The 23027-nt window shown below is 59.6% G+C and overlaps 2 protein-coding genes across 5 annotated transcripts in view; one reads left to right on the plus strand and one right to left on the minus strand.

Annotated features, from left to right (window-relative positions):
- Ccnk (cyclin K) overlaps nt 1–1114 on the plus strand; it is an 18955-nt gene extending 17841 nt beyond the window's left edge. The window contains 2 exon segments of the mRNA XM_015495463.2: nt 1–190; nt 193–1114. The exon segment at nt 1–190 is cut by the window's left edge and continues 57 nt beyond it. Of these exon segments, the coding sequence (XP_015350949.1) occupies nt 1–190; nt 193–374 (372 nt within the window). The 3' untranslated portion in view covers nt 375–1114.
- A 454-nt stretch (nt 1115–1568) lies between these two features.
- Ccdc85c (coiled-coil domain containing 85C) overlaps nt 1569–23027 on the minus strand; it is a 68564-nt gene continuing 47105 nt past the window's right edge. Inside the window, exons 2-7 of one of the 4 annotated variants that reach the window (XM_048799312.1) lie at nt 19841–19914; nt 15335–15370; nt 10292–10396; nt 6517–6612; nt 5364–5462; nt 1569–4633 (exon numbers count right to left, since the gene is read on the minus strand). In XM_048799312.1, coding sequence (XP_048655269.1) covers nt 4544–4633; nt 5364–5462; nt 6517–6612; nt 10292–10396; nt 15335–15370; nt 19841–19914 — 500 coding nt within the window. In that variant the 3' untranslated portion in view covers nt 1569–4543. Of the gene's footprint in view, nt 4634–5363; nt 5463–6516; nt 6613–10291; nt 10400–15334; nt 15371–19840; nt 19915–23027 lie in introns of all 4 variants that reach the window. The other 3 variants (XM_048799311.1, XM_048799313.1, XM_015495472.2) reach the window with 3 other exon arrangements.

Raw genomic sequence — 23027 nt, forward strand, 5'->3', positions numbered from 1 at the left:
CGCCGCCTTTTCTGCCCCCAGCCTATGGCCCCGCCAACTCACCTTCCCTACCACCCCCATGTCTATCCCCCCAACCCACCCCCACCACCTGTGCCTCCTCCCCCAGCCTCCTTCCCCCCACCTGCCATTCCACCCCCTACTCCTGGTTACCCACCACCTCCACCTACCTACAACCCCAACTTTCCACCCCCACCCCTCGCCTGCCCCCCACCCATGCAGTCCCACCTCACCCTCCTCCAGGCTTGGGCCTGCCGCCGGCTAGCTACCCGCCTCCTGCAGTGCCCCCTGGAGGACAGCCACCTGTGCCCCCGCCCATCCCCCCACCTGGCATGCCTCCTGTTGGGGGACTGGGGAGGGCGGCCTGGATGAGATAACCTGACGCCTTTTTTTTTTCCCTTGTTTTTTTTTTTTTTTAACAAAAGAGTTTTTCTAATTAACTTGAAGAGTAGTTTAAGTGTAAGCAGCGGGGACCTTGTATAATGCCAGACAGTTGCAGTAAGGAAGGGAGGGGCCAGATCCCTGGGATGAAATTGGGGTGGTCCTCACACCTGGAGGACCGGGACAGCCAGCTTCAGTGTGGCCTAGGCAGCGCCTCTTGCAGTCTGACTGTACAGTTTCAGCTAATGTCGTCTGAGAGTCCTGCACTGGGTTACTTTATACTAGTGAAAATGTTAACCAGCCATATTGGCTCAATAAATAGCTTCAGTAAGGAGTGATTTTCCTTCTAGAAATCAGTGCCTATTTTTCCTGGGAACTCAGTTTTAAATAGTCCAGTTCCATCTGAGGTCAAGCTGTTGTCATTATTGTCATTCAGTGGTGTTCTCCCCATGAGACCCAATAGGTCAGATGAACCACTTTTTTGATTTAGAGGTATTTGCAGCCTTTGTATTAAACTATTGTGAAGGGGTGGCCTTGTTGGATGGCTTATTTCTTTTTCCTCCTGGGAGAAGAGGAGAAATGTACTTGGAAAGTAATGTATGTTTACATCTATTTGCAAATTCCTGTACATAGAGATATATTTTTTAAGTGTGAATGTAACAACATACTGTGAATGCCATCCTGGTTACAAACAAGACTCCTTCAGTCAGTTAGCCAAATAAAATCAGTTCTGGAACTTGCCCCTTGTTTGTTTAACAGGGCAGGAGGTGGGGTTGGGGGTTGTGGAGTCTACCACAGAAGCCCATCTCTCCTTTTGTACTGCAGGCAGATGGAGGAGGGATGAGGGACACTGATGGAAAGCCTGACCCCACCATCTCCCTGATGTCCCTGGGGGCACTAAGGTGTGGCTCTGCATGTGATTTTAACCACCCTGGTTAAATTCCAGACCAGTTTTGAGCTTTACAGCATCCATGCACAGAACGTGGGCTCCTGAGACCAGGCTTGGATGGGAAATCCTTTCCACTCCTGACCTGTAGGTAGCAATTAGTGGCCTCCACCATCCACTTGAGGGGCCAAATGTATGGGGCAAGGGTAGAGTGCCAGTTGATCCCCATCTGAATTGCTTGCTGGGCCATGGCTCCAGGCCACCCCTCAGTCCTCAACAGAGATGAGCAGGGAGCACCAACCAGAAGGCTTGCAAAGAGGCCTTTATTTATCTAGCTCAAAGTATACACGGTCACAATCTTATTTGTTACTCCTTTTACTAAAATAGTTCAAATCAATGTTTTTACCACACTATCAAAAAGTTCTATTCTCTCCACAAATCAAAGTGGTTCAATAGAAGGTAGAAACAGGCGGGAATCCACAGGCTCGGCTCTGTGGGGGTGGCTGCAGGTCCACCTTGGTCACCTTCTACAGAAAATAGCATAGCTGCCGGCCCAGGACAGGAACCAGACGTCCCAGCCTGTTTCCAAAAAGCAGCATGAGTACTTTCCCCACAGTATGAAAAATAGACACCTCTAGCACTCTGCAGCCATGCGTTTAGTTTGTTTCTTTAAAAAAAAAAAAAAAAAATCAGTAGTATGTTTTTTTTTTTCCTCTCAAGTTTCAAGAAAAAAACAAATGAAAGGTCACTTTTTCCTCTTTAAACACTGGTGTGTAGCTAATAACTTTTGGATAAACATGTGCCACCCTAAAAAAATGTGCTCAGCAGATTCTGACTCCAGCATAGGTGAGGCACCTGGGCTGGGGCCAGAAGGGTGACCTGTCACAGTGGAACTGAAGCCAGTGTGAGTCTCCTTGGGCTTCAGGATTGAGAATTAGCATGTGAAACGGAAAGGAGCCTCTATGAAAGGCCCTTGGCCCCTGCCTAGGAGTTTCAGAGCTAAGGCTCCAGAAGGGAGGGCCACCCGGTGTCACCCTGAGCTATGGCCCACAGGCTCCCCACTGTGAGAGGCCCGGTGGGGCCCACCCCAGCTCACTCATGGCTCTGCCACTGCCAAGAGCACCTGGGCTCCTGCTGCTGCTGGCTTTTACTAACTGTTGTGTTGAAGACATGACTGTCACAGTCCCGTCCCAGAAAGCTGTCCACTGCTGTGTGGACTCGGGCCTCTGGCAGGCAGGAGGTGCTCTGCAGACCCCTGGTGCCTCCACAGCACCAGGGATGGGGTCACTTCCCTCAGGAGACAGGTGGCTTCCAGGCTGCTCCCTGGGTAGATCTGCAGATGCCAGGAGCCCTTATTGCTTATTTCAGTGGTGGCCAAGCCACCCTGATCCAAACACGACACGTGGGCTCCCTGACTGGGCTCCTACACAGCATGGACCCACACCCCTCAGGACACCCCAAAGGGACATGTGTGTCACCAGCCCAGCTTCCCGCTTAGGCAGGCGTGACGCAGTACCATGACCAGTAGATGGGGGCAGACCCCTAACGACAGGGAGCTCATCACCTGACCAGGCAGCAGGTCCTGGGAAGAGCTTTCTGGTAACACCCACAGCAAGAGCAGCAGGCCCAGCCCTGAAGCACCTGGCTGGCACTCCCAGGGCACGCCAAGGGCTGCGGGCCTTTCCCCTGAGTGCAGGACACAAGGGCGCAGATGGCAAACGCTGAGGGGACCACTCCCTGTAGAGGGTCCCCAGCTGGGGAAAGCAGCAGGGAAGCCATCTGCCCTCCCCTGCCCTGGTCCCCATCCTTGGCTCGGCCTGAATGAGACCTGCCTGATAGGAAGACACTCCTTGGGCCCTTCAAGTACCTGCTGCACGGAGCTCAAGTACCATCGGAAGAGGGGAGACACGGCTGACAGCGGGAAGTGAACAGAGGTGAGTCGGGATTGGGGCTGGCCAGTTACGTGCATGTGTGGATGTCGTCAAAATGGCCTGCCCTCTTAGAGATTTTAGGATCTCCCCTGTAGCCAGGGCACTATGTGTAGTAGTACAATATCACCTCCCCTCCTGGGCCTCATTTTCCTCTCACAAACTAAAAAATATTTCCTATCACACTTCATGGTTTATATGGGATCATTTACATTGAAGGTCTCTTGCTGTAAGGAGGGTGGCGTCCATTTTGTAGCTTAGAACACTGAGGCTTGGAGAGAGGAGGTGACCTGCCATGAGACAGCAAGGCAGCAACATGAGCTTGGCCTTGGCTTGTGAGCTGTGAGGACTGAGACCATCTACAGCAGGGGCCCAGAGAAGCTGTGTGACTTCATGAAGGTCACACAGTAAATTAAAGCCTGAACCAAGTCAGGGTCCTTCCTTCCAAAAGAGAACAGAATGCTCATCATGGGAAGCCCCTGTAGCTGTGTCCACAAGTGACCTAGGTATAGCCAGCCCTGGAGGCAGCCACCCCACAGCTGACCAGGGACTCCGCATGACCTGGTTCTACCCATCCCCAGATGCAGCTCAGCCCAGAAGCCCTCCAGGACCTTCCCTGTTCCTGTGAGCCCCAGGTAGGATGCTGGACAGCAGGGACCCCAAAAGATGGGGCTAACCCTGGCACGGGGTACAGAGACCACAGAGAATGTATGTTTGGGGGTGTCAGGGAGGGGGAACACTAAAAACAAGCAGCAACTGGCATCAGGGTGGCTGGCACCAACCCCCAATAGCAGGGACTCCAAGCTCCCAGGGCCAAGGTCAGAGGAAGGGCCTGGGAGCCCCGAGCAGCTCCAGCAGCCAGACATGGTGAGTTTCCTTGTCCATGACACGGAGGACCCAGTGCTGGGTGAGCTGGGGTCCCGGCCATGGCAGGGCAGGAAATGGTGCCACTGTGTCAGGATTCAGGTGATGGCAGCCTCTGTCCAGTACAGGGGCACCAGGAGGATGGAAAGCTTGATGAGTGGCCCCCACATCGAGGGCAGGACACGGAAGCCTGGACAGTCCCTGAGCCTGGCATCCCTTCAGCCTCTTGCAAATGGAGCCTGTGGCCAGAGAGGGAGCCAAGTCACTCGGGCCGCCAGGGAGCAGTCGCGGCTTCGCGTCTTCGCAGTTTGCTGGTGCGTGAGGCGGGAGCGGAGGCCTGGCCGTCAGAGTGCCACGGCACGCAGCCAGGGTGGTCCGTGTCCTATGTACAACTCACCAGAGAAAGACAGTGGCTTGCGGGAGTCCTGCCCTCGTCTAGGGCCTGGAAGCCCTGGGAGGGGCCAGTCCACATCCGTGAAGAATGGCCCTACAAAGGACCCTTGAACTGGTTTCCAGACAGGTGCTGCCGGATAGAGGGCTTGGAGCTGGCAGCGTCTCCCAGCTTCCTCCAGACCACCTGTGGAGAGGGGCAAGACGTGGGTGGAAGGCCCGCCTGAGCCCACCGTTGGCCTGCACATGCCTCCTGCCTTATCCCTGCAAATCGCCCATGTCCTCAGAGCCCTGGGACCAGGAAGGGAGACTGAGGCCGCAGGAGGCCTGGAGGTGCTGAGGCCTGGTCCTGCCCCACCCCAGTCATGGCTGCCCCGGAGCAGGTTTGGCCTCGTGGCTGTTCTGTAGGGCCCGTGGACCTAGGACATCCCTTCCCTGCAGCTCTTGCAAAGGTCCAACAAGTCAACTGGTGGTCAGAGGGGCCAAGGACGAGGCTCTCCCAGGCAGACAGGGCAGCCCAGGCCTGCAGGTCTGCACCTTCAGCTTTGAGAACTAAGTGCAAGGCCAGCCGCCGCTAGGGGGCACAGGTGAGCTGGGAGGCCAGGGTCAGACACCCAGGGCCCAAGGGCTCCAGGGCTGGATGAACCAGAGCAGTGCTGGGACGGGGAACTCCGAGCCCCAAGCATGGCACTCCTGGGGAGGGAGAGACCTAGCCATGGTCAGGGGCCTTCTGGCAGGGGGAGTAGAGTGGGTGACAACAGGCCAGGGAGTCCAGAGCCTCCAACATTCTGGAGCTGCCCAGGGCAGCAGCTGAGTATGTGTACAACAGCCCTACACAGGGAGGGGTGTGACCTGCCAGGTGAACCTCATTGTGCCCCCGCGCCAGACCCCCCACCACAGCCCGGGGAGCGCCCTACGTTGCACATCTCCCGGACGATGGCTTTCTCCTCCTCGCTCAGGTCCTCCTCGCAGCTGTGCTGGAGCTGCCGGTCCAGGTTCTCATGCACCTCCAGGACCTGAAGGATGAAGGAGATCAGTCCCAGAGTGTGGGGCAGAGGCCAGCAGTAGGCCTCCAGCAAGTCACCTGACCCCCGCAGCCTTGGCTTCCCTGGCTACACGGAGAAGCTGAGGTCCCGAGCTGCTGGGGGGCAGGGTGTGGATGTCTCTTCACCCTGCGACACCACGGTCTCCATACAAGGGAAGCAGCATCCCTGACTCAGGGACGGGTCACCCAGGACAAGGGTGGCCAGGTGGCAGGGACAAACTTCAGACAGGTGGACTCGTGTAACTGCACAGGGACCTGGGGCAGCCCACACCCCACACGAGGCTCCTGGCACACGCACGGGGGAAGGAAGGAGGGGCGTGGGGCAGGCGATGTGTGCCGCAGTCCGGCTGCAGCAAAATAACTGGGGGGGTGACGAATAACTTGTGTACGTTGATACAGCAAGAGTGGAAGCCGTTTATTGCAGGACAGGAGCAGTATTTATACATTCCACACAGCTTATCTAATTAGCATAAACTAGATACATCAGTCAACCAATAAGGAATCTCCACACTTAATGGCTTGCTTTTGTTACTTTTCAAACCACTCCCTCTGGCATTTTGCCAGGCACCATCCAGACTTGTTTATGAACTCTAACATTCCCCTGGCAAAATGCCAGGTGTTATTTTGACTTGTTTACAGACTCTAACAGATGTGCTCAGGTGTGGGTACCTTGGAGACATGAGGAAGACCTGCCCCCGCACCTGGAGGCCGAGGTTCACCCAAGAAACCTGGGCTTCAGTCCTAACCCACTCCTGCCCCAGATCTCTGGCCTTAGAGCAATGCCTGTCCTCCCCCACCAGGCTTCTGTTTCCCCAGCTGCAGTAGCTCAGGGAGGGCTGACAGGTGACACTAGTCCCCACTCCCCACCTCTGAGTCCTTCACTGGACAGCCATGGCCCCAGCCACCAGCTGAGAGGCGAAATCCCCTACCCTGCTGCTCAGATGCCCTGCGCACAGACAGCACAGGTGGCCTCCAAGGCCCCAGGGTGCACCGGGCATCTCGGGCTTGGGCAGTGGGGCCCTTACCTTCATGGCGTGCACCACTGCCTCGGGCTTCTGTCCCGCAGAGCTGTAGCCAGCGGAGGGGGGCGAGGGCAGCTCGGGCACAGGGCAGGCAGGGCCCTGTGGGAGGAATCACACCTTAGCTCCCGGCTGGCTCAAGTCAGAGGTCCCAACTGTGTGGGGCCAGAGCCAGGCAGGCACAGATGGGACTGGGGAGGTGGGCAGCAGAGAGGGCGAAGCCTGGAGAGGGCAGCCCCTCTCGTCCCGCCATGCCATGTCCTCTGTAGACAGCATGGTGGCTGGGGGGCGGGGGGGGCGTGTGTGGGACCCGTGGTTTGCTTTGCAGAGGAATCCAGGGTAACGGGGAGGGCAAGAGGCTCTGGCACAGCAGGCTGGGGGGCTGAAGCCACTGCCTGAATCCAAAGCCCCTCCCAGCCGGTCCTGCGTCAGCCTCCCAGCTCTCAGCCTGGCCCTGTCTTAAGGGTCAAGTCAGCCACCAGGGGCCAGTTTCCACATGGCATGGAGTGGGCTGGTCAGGGGATGAGGCAAGGTGGGGACCATCCTCTGGGAAGCTTAGTTTTGACCCAGGGCCATAGCCCAGCTCCAACCCCGAGCTCCCCTCACTCCAGGTGGCCATGGGGACCAGGCACTTCTTCCTCTAGCTGCTATAGGGCCCCCCTGGGGCCAGGAAGACAACGACAAGAAGCACTAGCAGGTTAGTAGACTGAGAAGTCCAGGCCGGGACAAGTTTCCTCTGGCTGCGACTTGAGGCCAGGCCCAGCTGGCTCTGAGCTGCTTCCTCACCTGGCCGTCAGACAGGGGCCTGCACCCCGGGGAGTGTGCAGAGCCCTGGGGAATGCTCAAGAGCTGCTTCTCTGAGTCCAGCCCAGGCTGCCAGTCTCTGTGCCCAGACCAGGGCAAACAAGTACCAAGCAGGAGTGTGGGGTAGTCCTCCCGGGGAGGGCACAGGAGACCGGCTGGGACTTGAACAGATGACTGCACTCCCCCCCAGAAGCCAGCAGGGGGTGCCAGCCACACACATACAGGGACCCTGGCCTGGTTCCTTTCTCTGGAGAGCCCATACCCCTCCCTGTCCCAGGGAACACCTTGTGCCAGCTGGCCCTGGCATCCGGCTCCTGAACTGCCTGCTCTGTCGGCACCCCCAGCTCCAGCATCTGATTCCTAGAGCAATGGCAAAAGGAAGGCTGTGGCAGTGGGCAGCTGTGATCCAGCCCATCCTGCCCACCTCACTGGGGACAGTAGGTGTCAGGGAGGCATGGCTGGGGATCCTGCAAACGACACCAGCCACTGTCCAAACACACGAGGTGGCGGTGAGTGAGTGATGCACTGGGGCTGGCGTCGGGACTCCTGGCCACGGCTGAAAAAAGCCAGTGCCACCTCCACTCAGGAGTACACGTGCTGCTGGGCCAGCCCCGGCCACCCCGGCAGGTGCTGCGGTTTCCCGAGCCCATCCCGAAGGTGGGAGTGAGGCTGAGGGCCAGGCAGCTACAAGCAAGGGACCTGGCCTATAACAGGGCTGTGGGCACCAGAGCTGCACCAAAGCGGGAGAGCAGTGGACACCCGAGAGGACTAAGGAAAGTGCGTGTCCACGAAGTACTAGTCCTGGAACCCGCAGGCCACGCACTCCACGGCAGCCAAAGAGTGGACACGGCCCCATCGTGCCCCAGCAGATGGAAGGTAGCAGAGGCACAGGGGGCTGCCCCAGGCCACGTGGGCAGGAACCCGAGCACAAAGCCACGCTCCAGTGCATCCCCAGTACACAGTGGCAGGGATGGACGGACCCAGAGTGGAAAAGCAGTGGTGGCCCGGCAAAGAGGAGGAGGGGTGAGAAGGCATTTTGGGGTGATGGGGGCGTTATACTGTGATGAAGGTACAACTCTGAATTTACCAGAACTCCTGAATTACAGGTTCAGACACAAAGTCATTACCTGCCCCACCAAAAATGGTGTGGAAACCACTGCCCCAAGGGGCCTGTCGAAGCCTTGACCAAAAAATACAAACCACCTCTGCCTGGGCTCACGCCAACTGCCAGCAGGCAGGAAAGGGATGCCCACCTTTAGTTACCTGTTGTACTGCAGGACCCTCAGAGTGCCCCAGGACCCACAAGTGGGCTCCAAGGAGACCTGCCCAGGTGTGGAGCACTGCCCTCCCTGGCACCCCTCATACAGAGAGGGTTGAAGTGCCAGAATCAGGCTCTCCAGGCCCCAGCAAGGCCCAAAGCCCTGTGGACACTCCCTAGGGCCTGGTCTCTGGTCCTCTGGCCCTCTGCAGTGGCCTCAGCAGCTTCAGTGACCGGCCTCCCCCAAGATAGCCCATCCCACCACTTTCTCTGGACCCCCCACTCTGCCCAGCCTCATGGAGTAGGGAGCTTCTGCAGCCGCCCACTGCCCTTGACCTCCAGGCCCTCAGGCCCCAGCACACCCTCACCGGAGGCCCTGCGACCCACCCACCCCAGGGCCTCAGTTCCTCTTCTCCAAAGTTGGGTGGAAGTGAGGCACAAAGCCACACCAGACCTGCAGGATGCCTTCCAGCCAGAGCCGCCTGCCCTCCCTGCCTGGGTGCTGCCTCCCAGAGGCCTGGGTGTGGGGCTGGAGAGCCCAAAGGCAGCCAGCACACCCCAGAGGCTGGCCCAGGAGCCAGCAAGGAACCTCACAGTTTGTAGATCCCCAGGCCTCATGCCTGCGGCTGCTGCTCCCTATCCAATCAGAAGGAAGGATGGGTGGAGGGTAGAGGGGATGAGGGACTGAGGAAGGGACCCAGCGGTACCCCTGCTCCTCAGGGCCCTGGGTCAGGAGCAACTGGAGCCTGGGAGGCCACAGGGCTCCAGGATAAACCCTGGACCACTGCGAGGGGCAGGGCCTGGGTCCACAGCTGCATTCCTGGGTAGGAGGGGTGGCCTACAGGAGCCCGCCTCTGGGGCACCAAGAGCCAGCAAGGCCAGGAGGGCCCAAGGTGGAGGGGAGAGGCCAGGGGTGTGACCGCTCCACACACACTGCCCAGGAGCCTCCACGCCACACAGCAGACCTGCAGACCCCCACTCAGGGGCACCCGCACACATGTGGAGCAGTGTCCCCATGGAGCAGACAGGAAGGTGAGCTGATCAGACATCTGGTGCAGAGGGAAGGTGGGCTGGCTCCCAGGCTGTCTCTGCAGTCACACATGGTGACGGGCACTTGATCCACAGGGAGCAGCCCCAACGGGTGCCCAGACAGGTAGCCAATTCCCATGACCTAACTCCCAGCGGTCATTTCTCCCAGAGCAGGGCAGAGCCCAGTAGGAGCCTAGAAGAGGCCCCTGGAGGACTGTCCAGAATAGAGCCACCACCCTGGGCCCCTCCACGCTCAGGTCCAAGGCTGGGCAGCAACCCCACCCTGCACTCCAGGTCAGCCAGACAGCCTCTCCCACTGCACCCAAGTGACACAGGCTAAAGGGACATGGCTCAGCTGCCAGCTCACGTGGCCTCTAAACATTGTCCCAGCATGTCCAGCAGAGTCACCACATGTGTTTCACCTCTGGCCTCCACACTGGGCCCTTCTGAGGCTGCGCGGGTGGGAGGTCGGGCCCCTTCCTGGGAGGGTGGGGCATGAAGAAGGGCACAGCGGGCTGGCTGTCCTCCTCAGCTTTCGCTGACCTGGACAGTGCTAGGATAAAGTGAGTGTGCATGGTGGGAGGGGGAGACGTGGGACTGACCATGTGCCCTGGGCAGGTCACCTGTGGAACTCAGAAGGAGACTAGAGACAGACCAGGAGCACTTGGGTTCTTTGGGGTGGACACTTACATTCTGCAAGGAGTCCTGGTAGGAGGGTGGCAGGGACGCGAGCTGGGACTCAGAGTGGTAGGGAGAAAAGCCCTTCCGCAGCATGCGCAGCTCTCCAGGGCCCGTCTGCTGCCAAGAGAGGGAGAGAGGTTAGGTGTCAGCCACCAAGGGCCAGCGACACTCGGCTGAGCAGCTCCCCGGGGACAGGGGCTCTCCCCACAGCAGAGGCCTGCTCCACACACCTCCCCAGGGCCCCACCCAGCTGTTCCTGCCCTCGAAGCCACAGCCAAATGGCCTCTGTCTGTCCCCCCAACTCATGCCCACCAAGGAGTAAGAAGATGAATGACCAGCCCTCCCCACCTCGACCCTGTTCCTACACTGCAACATCCTGCACTGGAGTTCCTGCCAGTGTCACAAGCCAGTGTCCCTCACCAGGGCCTAGGGGATAGCCTCTGCACCCTGTGTCTCCCATGGCTCTGTGGCCCCCGGCCGGATGAGCCTCCTCAGGGCTCGGCCCACCTCCATCATCAGACAGGGAGCTCCCAAAAGCAGGCCCTGGGTGCTGTCCAGCTGAACCTACAAGGACCAGTGTGAGGTGGGCCTGCTGCCTGGGCACTGGAGAGGGGGGAGGAAGCCAAAGCAGACAGGCCTTGGGTGGGTCCCCTCAGAAGCCAAGGCTGAGTGTGGAGCTGTGGAAGGGGGCAGGAACCAGGAGCTGAGAGCATCCACAGGTCCCAGGGATACCAGTGGGTGGGAGGCTCAGTCCAGCTGGCCTCCCTCCTGCTCCAGCCCCGCAAAGATACCTTTCCTTCTGCGTCACCAGACCTTGGGGCAGAGTTTCTGACCCAAACACTCTTCTCTACTTCAAAGGAACTAAAAGAAAGCCTCGGCAGATAAGTGCAGCAGAAAGTCCATGAATCGGCAGGCTGCTGAGTCCCCAGGCCACGGAGGAAAGGGGCCTGGCCAGGGCCGGGCGGGGGGCCAGCTGAGCAGCAGCCCTGTCTTGGAGTCTCCCCACTCACCAGGCCCCTCGCCTGACTCACATTGTGCTCACCTCCTGCCAACCAATGGGCCCAGCCCCCATTTCCCACAGGACCCCCTTACCCCCCCAATTCCCTGGATTCTGTTCTCCCACCCCATGGGATCCAGGGTCAGACCTCCCTTCTTCAGGTCTAGGGCCTTGGCAGGGTCCTGCAGGTGCTGGGGATAGGGTGACACTAGAAGGACTGCCAGGCACCTGACCCACCAGCCTGAAGCAAGGGATGTCCAGGGGTCAGTTGATCTGTTTTCTCAAAGGCCAGGCAGCACCAGGGCTGGACGCTGTTCCCACCACCTCCTCTCATCTCCTTGGGAGGACCTGGGTGTGATCCAAGATCTCAGAGGTGCAGGAGTGAGAAGGGGTAACCTACCCTCATGAGGTAGCCCCCCAAATATGGTGGGCTCCAGAGGGCCCCACCCAGTGGGCATCACCTGCAAAGGCTTGAGCCTACCTGAATCACCCAATGGCACAGTCATGCCCCTGGCTCTGGCCCTGCCTCAATACCCAGAGATATTAAAGGTCCCCAGCCAAGAAGTTTCCCCAAATCTTCCACTTGACTCCGATCAAGTGGAGCCCCACTACCACCAGCACCAAGAAAAGGAGAAGGAGGAACACCCAGCCTGGGCCCAGCACTCGCCACCCGGCCATGGGTAACCATCACAGCCCCGAGGTCTTCCCCCAGCTCCACTCAATGGCAAAGCTCTGAGCCAAGTCATCTTCCTGACCAGGACGGTTACAGAAGCGTCCCTCCTGGAAGGTGCGCTGCTTGTCTGCACGGGAACAGCCCGGTGGCAGAAGGCTGTGCGAAGACCTTGTCCTCTGATGCTACTCTTGCTAAGGCTGACATAGACACGGAGAGGCCCCTTGTAGGGCACCCGGCCCACCCACCACGCATAGTGAAGCCACAGTTCTCCCGCCAGTCTAGGGACCTGGACCCTGGGGCCGGTGGTCCTACCCACACACTGGCTGGAGAACTCTGGGCACAGGCCTCCCTTCCCCACGCTTCTCTGGCCCAGGACCAAATGGGCTCCCAAGCCGACTCATGCGGTTATCAGCCTGGGTAAGCATCTATAAACACTTGCACGTCCACAGAACTTTATTAGTAAGCTGGGAAGGCAGGCAGGGGGGACACGCGCGCACTCTCATTAAGGGGCAATGTGACTAATGACCCATCAAATGAGTAACCATTACTGCACTTAAATCCAAATTAAAAATGCTGCTATTGGCCATGTGGATCCCTTGGCACCACGAAAGCCCTGGGTTTTTGTGGGGTGGGGCGGGGGGAGTGGGAAGTGAAATCGCCTTCTCCCAGCCAGCAGGCAGTGTGTGGCCTGGCCCGGGAGCACTTCCTCTCCCAGAAAGGCGTGCCTACCCTGGAGGTGCCTTCCAGGGATCCCTCATGCCCTGAGGAAGACCCTCCCTGGCTGGGGCTGGAACAGGACTTCCAAATCCTTATAACTGCTGCTCCCAGCCCTGCAAACCCTCAGCAGGACCCCTACCACCCAGGCGTAGGCATGCAAGGCCATCAATCCCCGGGGCAGAGCCTGTCACAGGGAGGCTGAACAGAAGGTGGGGAGACAAACAGGCTCCAAACATCCCTGGCCTGTCCACTGGGGCTCCCTTGTAGGGGAGTGGCTGGCCAGCAGGTGTGGGCAGTGTCCCCTGCCTGGGCTCTGCCCAGGGAGAGCTCCTCTTGTCCCCCTTTCCTACCCCAGAGGACTCTCAGCCCTTCAAGCACCCTGTCTGCATCAGCACCTACTGTGTGCCAGGCGTGGCTGGGGGCCAGGGAAGGAGGGCAGACAATGAGACGGTGCCTGGTTCTTTCCCGGCAATACCCAGCAGGCCCAGCCCCAGGCTGATTTGGGTGAGTGACCAGGGCTGGATACCCTCATGGAGCCACCAAGTGACTGTGGACTTAGCCTCAGCCTGCAGGCCCTGGTGGTGGGGACAGTGGGCTTCTCCCGGGACAGGTCACCTGCCGAGCTGCTCCTTCCTTAGAGGCCTCCTGGGCACCCCACAGGGCTCGGGAGGGAAGCCAGGCATGGCCAGGGTCCAGAACCACAGACAGGAGATAGCACCATAACCACATCCTCCTTAGCCCTGAACAGGTCACACCAATGACAGGGTCTGGCATGGAGCATGCTGCAGGCTCAGAGAGAGTCCACCCAGGTGCCAGCAGGCCTGTCCCCAGGCTCTCCCTGTCAGGCTCCCTCCTGCCTTGGGCTGCTAGGCGCCTAGGGCCCCCCCCCCTCAAGGTGTGGCAGGGGAGGCTCAGAGGCCACGGTGGCAGACACTGACACTGGCCAAGATGGCATCTAGGCCCACGTGGACATCCTGGGGTTCCTGGACTGGGGCTGCAGTCAGGAGGCCGGAAGGAGCTCAGGCCCCACTTCCTGCCAATCACACTCTTGCCCGTGGGCCACCTCTGCCTGGTGTAGGGGGCCAGAGGCAATGTGGGAAAGACCTAGGGATAAGATCAGAGCCCAGGGCCCACCTGCCCCACAGGTCCATCAGCATCCCTCCCTGCCCCAGGCCCCAGACATGAAGAGGAGGCCACTGTGTGGGAGTTCCCAGTGGCTGGTGAAGTGTCATTAATGGTTGGTACCAAATACACATGTGGGGCCTCAGCAACCTAAGAACATCACTCCATCCAGGACACACTGGGGGATGGCGCGCCATTGGACTGGCTGTGTCCTCCTAGAGCAGGGGCTGGGCTGCAGAACTCCGGGAGACTATGCCCCCACCTGCCACCCTGGAAGCTCCAGGGGCAGCCAGGGCCACACCCTGCCCTGTGCTCCATGGACCTGATCCAGACCAAAGCTGATGGAATCTAGGCAGTCACCTGTCTCAGGTGGAGTCCCCATGGAGAAGCTTGCTGAAGAATTATGGGTCAAGAGCTGAGCAAAGGGGTGGTCTCCAAAGAGAAATGGCCTCTGCTGACCCTGCAGGACACCCTGGGCAGGAACTGTCCAAGTTGGTCTCACTTGGACCAAGAGAGAGAGGGTCTGGGGATTGTACCCACATGTCAGTCATCATGGCTGTGAGCGGCTGGCAGGGGGTACCTCGGCACTACCCAAGGACTCTGGCTTCTCAGTGCCATGGCTGGGCAGTCCCAAGTCCAGGGCCTGGCACCTAGTCATATTGCTATAGGTCAGTAGTTCTCAACTGGGGGTGGATTCTGCCCCTGGGGGCATCTGAGTGCCACAGCTGGGGTGGTGTGTACTGGCATCTAGTGAGTACAAGCCAGGGAGGCTGCTAGACACTTTGCAGTGCCAAGGACAGTCCCATCCCCACATGCCCACAGTGCTAAAGGCAGGGCTAGGTGGTGCATGACCCTGGGGGGTCACATGATGGGCAGGCGCTCTGGGTGGGCAATCTCAGGACTGGCAGAAGGGGGCAAAGACAAGGCCATTGGAGGCCTGAGGGCTGGCAGGAGAGTAGCCAGTGCCAGAGGCCCATCTCCCTGGGGTTCAGAGCTGGGCGCGGTGGGAGCCAGGTTGGCCAACCCCTCCCCAGCTGGAGTCAGAAGCAGCCCAGGGGACCTCCTGCACAGCCGCTGGCCCAGGCCCTGGGAGCTGCACAATCTACACGGACCCCCAACCCAGGAGCCCCGAGACCTCAGCAGCCTGGGCTGCTGCTACCCCACCCGGGAGCCAGGGGGACCCAAGCCTGGCTGCACCACTCACTCATGCTTCCCTGGCCAGCACTCTCCAGCACGCCAGAGTGGGCAGCACCCCCAGCCCTGGGGGGAGGAAGGGTGGCTGAGGAGGCCCTCAAGGCAGTCGCTGCAGGACTCTGCCCATTGCTTCTCTAGGCTGGGGATGAATGCCGGCTCCCAGAGGGCAGATCCCAAGAAGAACCTACAGGGAGGACCAATGCACCCTGGAAGGCAGTCAGCTCCCAGGAGGGGACAGAGGGTGCTACAGAGGAGGGACTCAGCAGACACAGCACACAGACCAGCCCCTGCCCCCAACACCACTGCAAACCCCCCCCCACACACACACACACACACACAGTGGCTCTACCTGGGGCCTCCTTGGGCGGCCGTAGGGGCGGGGCAGCTGGAAGGAAAGAGAACGGCATCATCATGACCGAAACCTCTGCCAAGCCCCTTCCTCAGCCCCTGGTAGCCCAAAGCCATGGGACCTCGGCTGAGCCACATGGTTCTCCCACACTAAGGGTTAGGGTGGTGGTCTCCACGCCACTCCCAGGAGCTCTGTGTTTTCAGAAACTCCAGATTCAACAAGGAGTAGTTGGTTACCTACTACTTCCTGGGAACTGGGTCCCTAGGAGCACCCACCCCTTCGTGGCCCCTTCCAAAGCTCAAGAACCAGCCAAGCGCGGTGGTGCACACCTGTAATCCCTGCAGATTGGGAGGCTGAGGCAGGAGGATCACTAGTTCAAAGCCATCCTCAGCTATGGTGAGGCACTAAGCAACTCAGTGAGACCCTGTCTCTAAATAAAATACAAAATAGGGCTGGGGGTGAGGCTCAGTGGTCGAGTGCCCCTGAGTTCAATCCTTGGTACCAAAAAAAAAAAAGCCCAAGTACCCAGATACCCTTCCAGGGTAAGCAGCCCTCCTGGGAGGCCTTGGGGCGGTATGCTGCCTAGAGCTACCCCAAGCCCCCAGCTCGCTCAGGCCAGTAGGGGACAAACCCCATATGGCCTCCACTCTGTCCTCAGGATACAAGTGACCTTCAAGGTCCTTCACAAGAGCTATCCAGTAACACCCACTGAATTTTCTTTCTTGCTCCTCCCTCTGCATAGCCAGGGCTGGGTCCCCCATTCCCCATCTGACCTCATACCCCAGATCCCATTTCAAACACTGTGTGAACCACCCAGGACCACATGGTCTGTGACAGGTGGGGCAGCACGCAGACCAGAGTGGCCCCTCCGGCTCCTCCAACAGACTCATTACTTGTTCTAGAGAGGCCAGGGGGACTTGGGAGGAGGTCAGGCTGCAAAATCCAAACCCCACTGGGCTGTGCACGTCCGATCCGCTTGCCAGCTTCCTGGGCCTCTGCTTGCTTGCCCATACACTGAGGTCAAGCAGGGGCTGGCAAGGGTCACTGGATGTTCACAACACCCAGGGGAAGCCACGCTGGGTACCACAATCCTCACCACCAGCCAGCTCAACAAGTCCCGGTGACTTCCCAGTTTAAGGGAAGGATGCACGCGGCAGGTGCCACTAGTGGCCATTTTACAGAGTAGAATACTGAGGCACAGAGTTATAGCCAGTTGCCCAACATCACCCATCTGATAGGTGGCACTCATGAGATACAACAGGCCCTCTGGCTTCAGAGGCCTGGCCCTGGCCCACTGCGGCCCAGCATCTGGCTGTAGTGGATACCCCACTAGGACAGAGAGGTGGAATTTCTAGTTGCTTATCCTGCCCACTTGCTAGACTGACCATTTGCTCAGAGCCTGGGGAGAGGGAAGGGACAGGCCAGACTCTAAGGTCTCCTAAGAAGCACTTAAAGTCCTCCAGAGCCCCAGAGACTACGCTGCCCGGACAGAGAGTACAGGGATGAGTTGGCCAGCCCCAGGTACCAGTGGGCAGAACAGGGCACTCTGAGCTGGTTAACAAGGCAGCACATCACAGGAGATGCCAATGAGGCACACTGCCATCACAGGAATGCGAAGATCAGCATCTCTGGAGGAACCCAAGGATCAGGACCCGCTCTCCTCAGGGACACAGGGAACACCAGGTGTCAGCCATGGGTTCAGATTGGTAGCAGATTATTCCCTGTCCTGTAGCCTGTTTAAAACTCTGACAAAGGGCAAAGCACAGCAGTTCATTCTGGGATGGGCCAGGCCCAAGCCACTGGCCAAGGGAGCACAGTTAACCGGGTCCTTCAAAGTCCTAGGCTGGCCCTACACAGGGGCGCTGAACTCCAGGGGCTTGGGGGCTGAAGATCACAAGCCAGCTTAGCAAAGTCCAGCCTCAAAGTGGGGGTGAGCCGGGCTGTAGCTCAGTGGTGAGCACTTGCCTGGCATACAGTAGGCCCTGGGATTGACCCACCAGTACCACAAAAAAGGAAAAGAAAAAGAATCCTAGGCCCCCGGAAACAGGGAAAGGCAACCAGGGCAAGCCCCGCCCGGGACACTTCTCAGGGGCCACCATCCCAGGGCTGGGAGACCGAGCCACCAGAGACAAAGGGTGTCCTAAGGCCACCCAGCAGGCAAGCCCAGGGGCGGTTGGAGCTCAGATTCCTCCAGTGCCCAACCCACCCCCTTCTGCCATCTGGCCACCACCCCCACAGCACAAGTTGACTGTGTGCCCCCCAAAATGTGTGTGCTGTAGTCCTGACTCCCAGGACGCCACGATGCAACCTACGTGGACACGGAATCTTACAGAGGTGACCAGGTGAGTGAGGTCATTAGGTAGGTCCTAGCTCCACATGACTGGTGTCCTCCTAAGAAAGAAAAGTAAGGACCCAGACTCAAGGAGGAAAGGCATGGGGACACCTGGGGAGAAGACACCCCAAGGAGAGCCGCCTCAGAGGAACCAGTGCTGCCCACCCTTGATCTTGGACTTGATCTTGGACTTCCAGCCTCCAGAACTGTGAGGTGGTCAGTTTGGGTTGTCTGAGAGCCTCGGTGGGTGGCACTCGGTCCTGCCAGCCCAAGCCAACACACGCTGCTTCCTGCCGGGAGTTCCCCGCCCAGGCCTCGGTTTCCCCACCGGGACCTCCTGTAAACCCCAGTTCACTTTCAGCAGCCCTGCAGCACCTGACAGCACGGGGCAGAGCTGGGCACGGGGACAAGGAGGAAAGACAGGCTGGGGGCCCTTCACAGTTCCCGGCCTGGGTCACAGCTTCCTCCCCAAGCCAGTCCCCTGGCCTGCTGTGACAGCACCACAAGCGTCCTGGGCTCTTTTGTAAAACTGGCTTCCCGGGGAGCACATTAAGGCTTCATTTACCAGCCAGCAGGGGGATTAACCAGAGGCCCCAGCGTCAATTATAGCTGCCCCCACCCCAGGCCGGCTGGGCACAGAGAATCCACAGGCAGAGTAATAACGTGTGTGGCGTCTCAAGATGAATCATCCCAGAGGAAGCAGCTGTGTTGATGGAATTTTAAAGCCAACAGGAGAAAGAAAATACGAACTGCGATACAATAATTTAGCCTGCGAACACTCCGGCACATTTTTAATTAAAGCTATTTTGGAGTTAAGTAGAGGCCACGGGGGAGGGACAGGGCAGTGGGGGACGGGAATCCGGGGAGGCTGCTGGCCTCCTGCCCAAGCCCCAAGGCCACATCACCTGACCATGTTTCAAAGAATAATATTCCTCACACTTTCTTTTCACCAGGGGGCAGGTTCCCTGCTTTGCTCAGGGACGGGGTTTCGGTTGGATGTCGCTGACAAGAGTTAAACGTCAGAACTGTCAAATCTCACATGCCACAGCCCCTGAGACTGAGGACAGCCTCCCTCTCACGGCCACAGCCTCTTTGTTCAAGATCCCCAGGCGAGGCTTTCTGGCCATCTCGTGATCACCGCCACAGCTGGAGCCTCGCAGCCCGGTGGGCAGCCCTCCCTTGGGTCCTGTTCTGAGCGAGAACCAGTCTCCCCCGGGGGCCAGGACTGGGTGAGAAGCAGCCACGGGCTCCCAGGGTGCTCCATCCAGTTTGGCCGTGCTGAGAGACGGAGACAGATGTGACCACAGAGACCCTGCGGCTCGTCCTCAAGCACCCCAGCAGGGGTGGGGACCAGGATGCACACAGAGGGTCAGACAGGACGGCCCAGGGGCCACCAGCAGGCATGAAGGATGTGGCAGGCTTCCTGAGCCAGCCGACCCAGTGGGCCACCTGGCAATGGCACCAGGGTCAGTTCCCAGAGACACTGGGCATCTGGAGCTGGCCACTCACGGGCCAGCAGGTAAGGCAGGGCTGGGGAGGCTGAAGTTAGGCCAGGCATGAGCACAAGCAGGAAGGAGGCTAGAGGGCCAGGCAGCTGGACCCAGGCACACGGGGGTGGACCAAGTCTCCCATCACCAGCCCACACCCACCCCACCTGCAGCAGGGAAGACACCTGTGTCCTCCAAGTTCACAGAAGGACCTGCAAGGTCCACGCCCTCACCAGACACCACACCTCCTCCCTCACCTGCCCTGACCAAGGCTCCACCCGTGTCCCCACACACCTGCTCTGCCTCTACTGTCTGTGGGTGTGGGGCCAGGCCCTGGGCGAGAAGGGTGGACCCCAGCCCAGAGAGGGACACCAGCAGGCGGGACATGGCGAGGCAGGAGGAAGGCCCCTGCAGCGCGCGGCCTGTCTGACAGAGGGGCAGCGTGGCCCGTTCTCCCCCCACTCTGCAGTCCAGGGCCTGTGGGACCCACACAGCAGAGTGGGAGGGGCAACCCTGGAAGGGACCCAGGTTGCGGCAGATCCCTGACGGGGGCTTCCCAGCAGCGGCCCAGGCAGCAGCAGCAGGTAGGTGGGGGTCACAGACTGCTGGGGGAGCCCGAGGAAGGTGGGACGGGGTGGCCTGGGGCAGGGCCTCGGTGAGTGGCCACCACCCCTACAGCCCGCCTACCTGTGGCAGGAGCTTGTCACCCTCCAACAGCTTCACCTTGGTCTCCAGCTGCCGGATGTAGGTGGACGAGGCATCTGTGAGGACAGAGGAAGCAGACAGCATGTTAGCCACCAGCGGACTCTCTCCCTCAGCCGCCACCTGGTCTCCCTGACCTGCACCCTGGTACCCGTTCAGGGTGTGCCTGGCTCTCTGACCGGGACTCCCTTGCCCACCTGTCCTGGGGTGACTCGGGGAAGCACCACCTCTCCTACACAGCTCCCATCACTAGGTCAGTCAGGAGCCAGGTGCTGGACACCCTGCAAGACCCTTGAGGGACACTCCCCAGTCATGCAGCCCAGTTTCTGAACTAGGCCAGGAGAGGCCAAGCAGACCCCCGGTGCAGACGGCTGCAGGAGGGAAATCTGCCTGCCCTCCCCCACTCCCCGCCCCCGCCGTGTGATCGCATCAGAAAAGCAGCGGCCATTACATCCACCAGTCCACCATCCCCACCCTGGGCCACCCTACAGCCCAGGCCCCTTTCCCCACCAGAATGGGAAGTGGCTCAGCCAGCCCAGGCAGCCCAGGCAGGATGAGGGAGCCTGCCTCGGTGGGGAGGGGACGGGGAGGGACAAGCAGGACACAGTAGTCAAGGGGATGGCTAGACCTGTCCCACGCACCTCTGAGAGCAGGATGGCAGGGTGGCACCTTACAGGTAGCCACAGAGCCACCTGATCATGGACAGATTATCACGCCACTCACCAGAGGTCACAGGGCCCAGGCAGCGGCCAGGACCCATCCACCTCCACAGCTGGTGTCTGCCTTCTGCAGTACCCACCCCTGGCAGGAAGCAGGGTCTTCCCGGTCCGCACCACCAACCCTTGACCTCAGGAGGCACCAGGGAGACCCTCTGACCAAAGGCAGCTGTGGAACCTTGCCTCAGGGGACTCGGGGCTGGGAACAGACCCCACAGGTTCCTGCACTCCCGGTGGATAGAGGGGGCTTGGATGTCACAGGAACATGAAGCGTCTGTCCAGCCCCAGCACGAGGCCCACGGACCCCAGAGCCCGAGGGGTCTTCATGTGTAATAAGAGTGCTGTAGCCTGTCCCCAGAACCCACCAGCTCTAGCAAGGGACTGGTCACTGGCGAGGATGGAAGTCCCTGGGAGTGCTCCCCAGGAAGGCCTGGGCAGCTTCCTGTGTGGCGGTTTGGTCATGACCCCACAAGGTCCTGCCTGGTAAGGTCCTCCAGGAGCCCATGCCCTTGGCCCACACCAACGCTCCCTCCCTGTGCCTTTGATCTGCCTACTCTGGGTCACTTTGTTCCCCAAGCACAGCTGGAGGGCCATGGGGAGCCCCTGCCCCCTCAGCCAAGGTCCACGGGCCCCGGCAGAGCATCTCGTCCTGCCTGAGCAGCATCAGGCCCCCAGGCCCAGCCCCACACACTGTGGCTAGGCCCTCTGTCCCCCTCCACGCCCAGCGGTCACTGCTCAGGCAGGCGCAGGCTCCTGGAGAGGAGGGGGCCCCACCCGCCCGCCCTGGGGGATGATAAGGCAGCTCTAATGAGGAGCCCTGTGGCTCCAGACTCTCGCACCTGCACCAGAGCCCCAGGAGGCAGCCTCTCCCCTCAGTCCCGCCTGGGTGGTCTGGCAGGGATCCTGGCTAGCCTGGTGGCCACCACTATAAAACAGCCTCAGTTGACTTACTGGTCAGTCAGTGCTGAGAGCAGCCTCCCACTCCCCCAACAGGCACGAGGGCAGAAGGCTGGGGCCCAGGGGCAAGTGGGGGGAGGCGGGCACACCTGGGCTCCCGGACCTAACGCCAGCTGGGCACAGTAGGCCAGGTAACTCCAAAGACCACACTGAACTAAGACAAGCCCCAAATGACCACCTGTGGTCCCCTCTGGGGAGGGATTCAGGAAGGGGACAGTCACCGCCCCAGGTCACAGGCAGCAGCCCTGCACCCAGACTTCCTTAGACCCTCACAAGGGTCAAGCACCCACTGTCCGCATTCTCCATATGAGGAGGCCACAAGGAACAAAGTACCCCTGCTCACAAGGGGATGCGCTCTCTGCCCCTCCCAGCACCCAGGCCCACCCACAGGTCAGAGCTCAGAGTCCCCAGCTGGGGGGAGCAGCTGCAGGACCCTGGAGGAGCGGCCATTTCTGGGCAACCCCTGTCAGGCACTCTGCGGAAGCAAGCCCTGGGGCGCAGCCACAAAACCCCTACCCACCCCATAGGTCAGGGCTCCTAGGCACAGCACTGAACAGAGGAGAGATCCAGCCACCTGCATGTGACCACCGGCCCTTGTCTGGAGCACTGCCCTTTACAACCACAGGACCATCCAGAAGGTGGGCGTGCTCCTCCCTTCTCCCTCTGTGGACCTCTGTGGAGTGAGCAAGGAGCTCCCAGGGTTTCCCTTCTGGGCCAGACCACATTTGGAGTCATGGATTGGGACTGAGTCCCATCCAGCCTCGGCACCTCTGCTGGGTGGCCCTGCCCCTGTCTGAACCAACAGGGGTCTGAGACCAACCTCCTCAGCCAGCAGTAAGGAGGACAGAGCAGGGACAGGCTGCCCACAAGTCACCCAACAATGCCCCACCACCCACGGCCAGCACTGAGCCTTGGGAGCCACAGGCACGACCCAGCAGGTCACCTGTTGTCACTACCAGGCCCACATGAACATGGACCAGAGCCCAGCCCCAGAAAGCCCTAGAGGCTGCACAGAACAAAATAAAAATCAGACCACAGGGGTTTTGGGGCTTTTCCTTTTTAATTTCAAAAGAACAACACAATAGTCTTGAAAATACTTCTGACCATCCACTAATTCCAATGGAATCTATCACAAAGAATTAATTCTAATTATCAAGACTGCTGACAGATCTATAGTGGCCAAAACTGGAAATAGCGATTAGTCCAATAATAGCTGAGCGGTGGCACCCTCTCCCCATCACGTGCTGAGGGTTAGGAGGAGTTTCTCTCCGAACAATGTGGGAACACTTAAAATGCCACTCAAAATTATCTGCATAATAGCTGCTGCATTTAAAAATATCTATGCACTGGGGGACCAGGCACGGTGGCCACGCCTGTCATTCAGTGACTCAGGAGGCTGAGGCAGGAGGATCACAAGTTCAAGACCAGCCTGGGCAACTAAGAAGACCCTGTCTCAAAATAAGAGGCCTGGGGGCAGGGGGGCAGGGAGGCAGGCAGCT

This window comes from Marmota marmota, unplaced genomic scaffold (genome assembly GCF_001458135.2).
Source record: "Marmota marmota marmota unplaced genomic scaffold, marMar, whole genome shotgun sequence".
Classification (NCBI taxonomy): domain Eukaryota; kingdom Metazoa; phylum Chordata; class Mammalia; order Rodentia; family Sciuridae; genus Marmota; species Marmota marmota.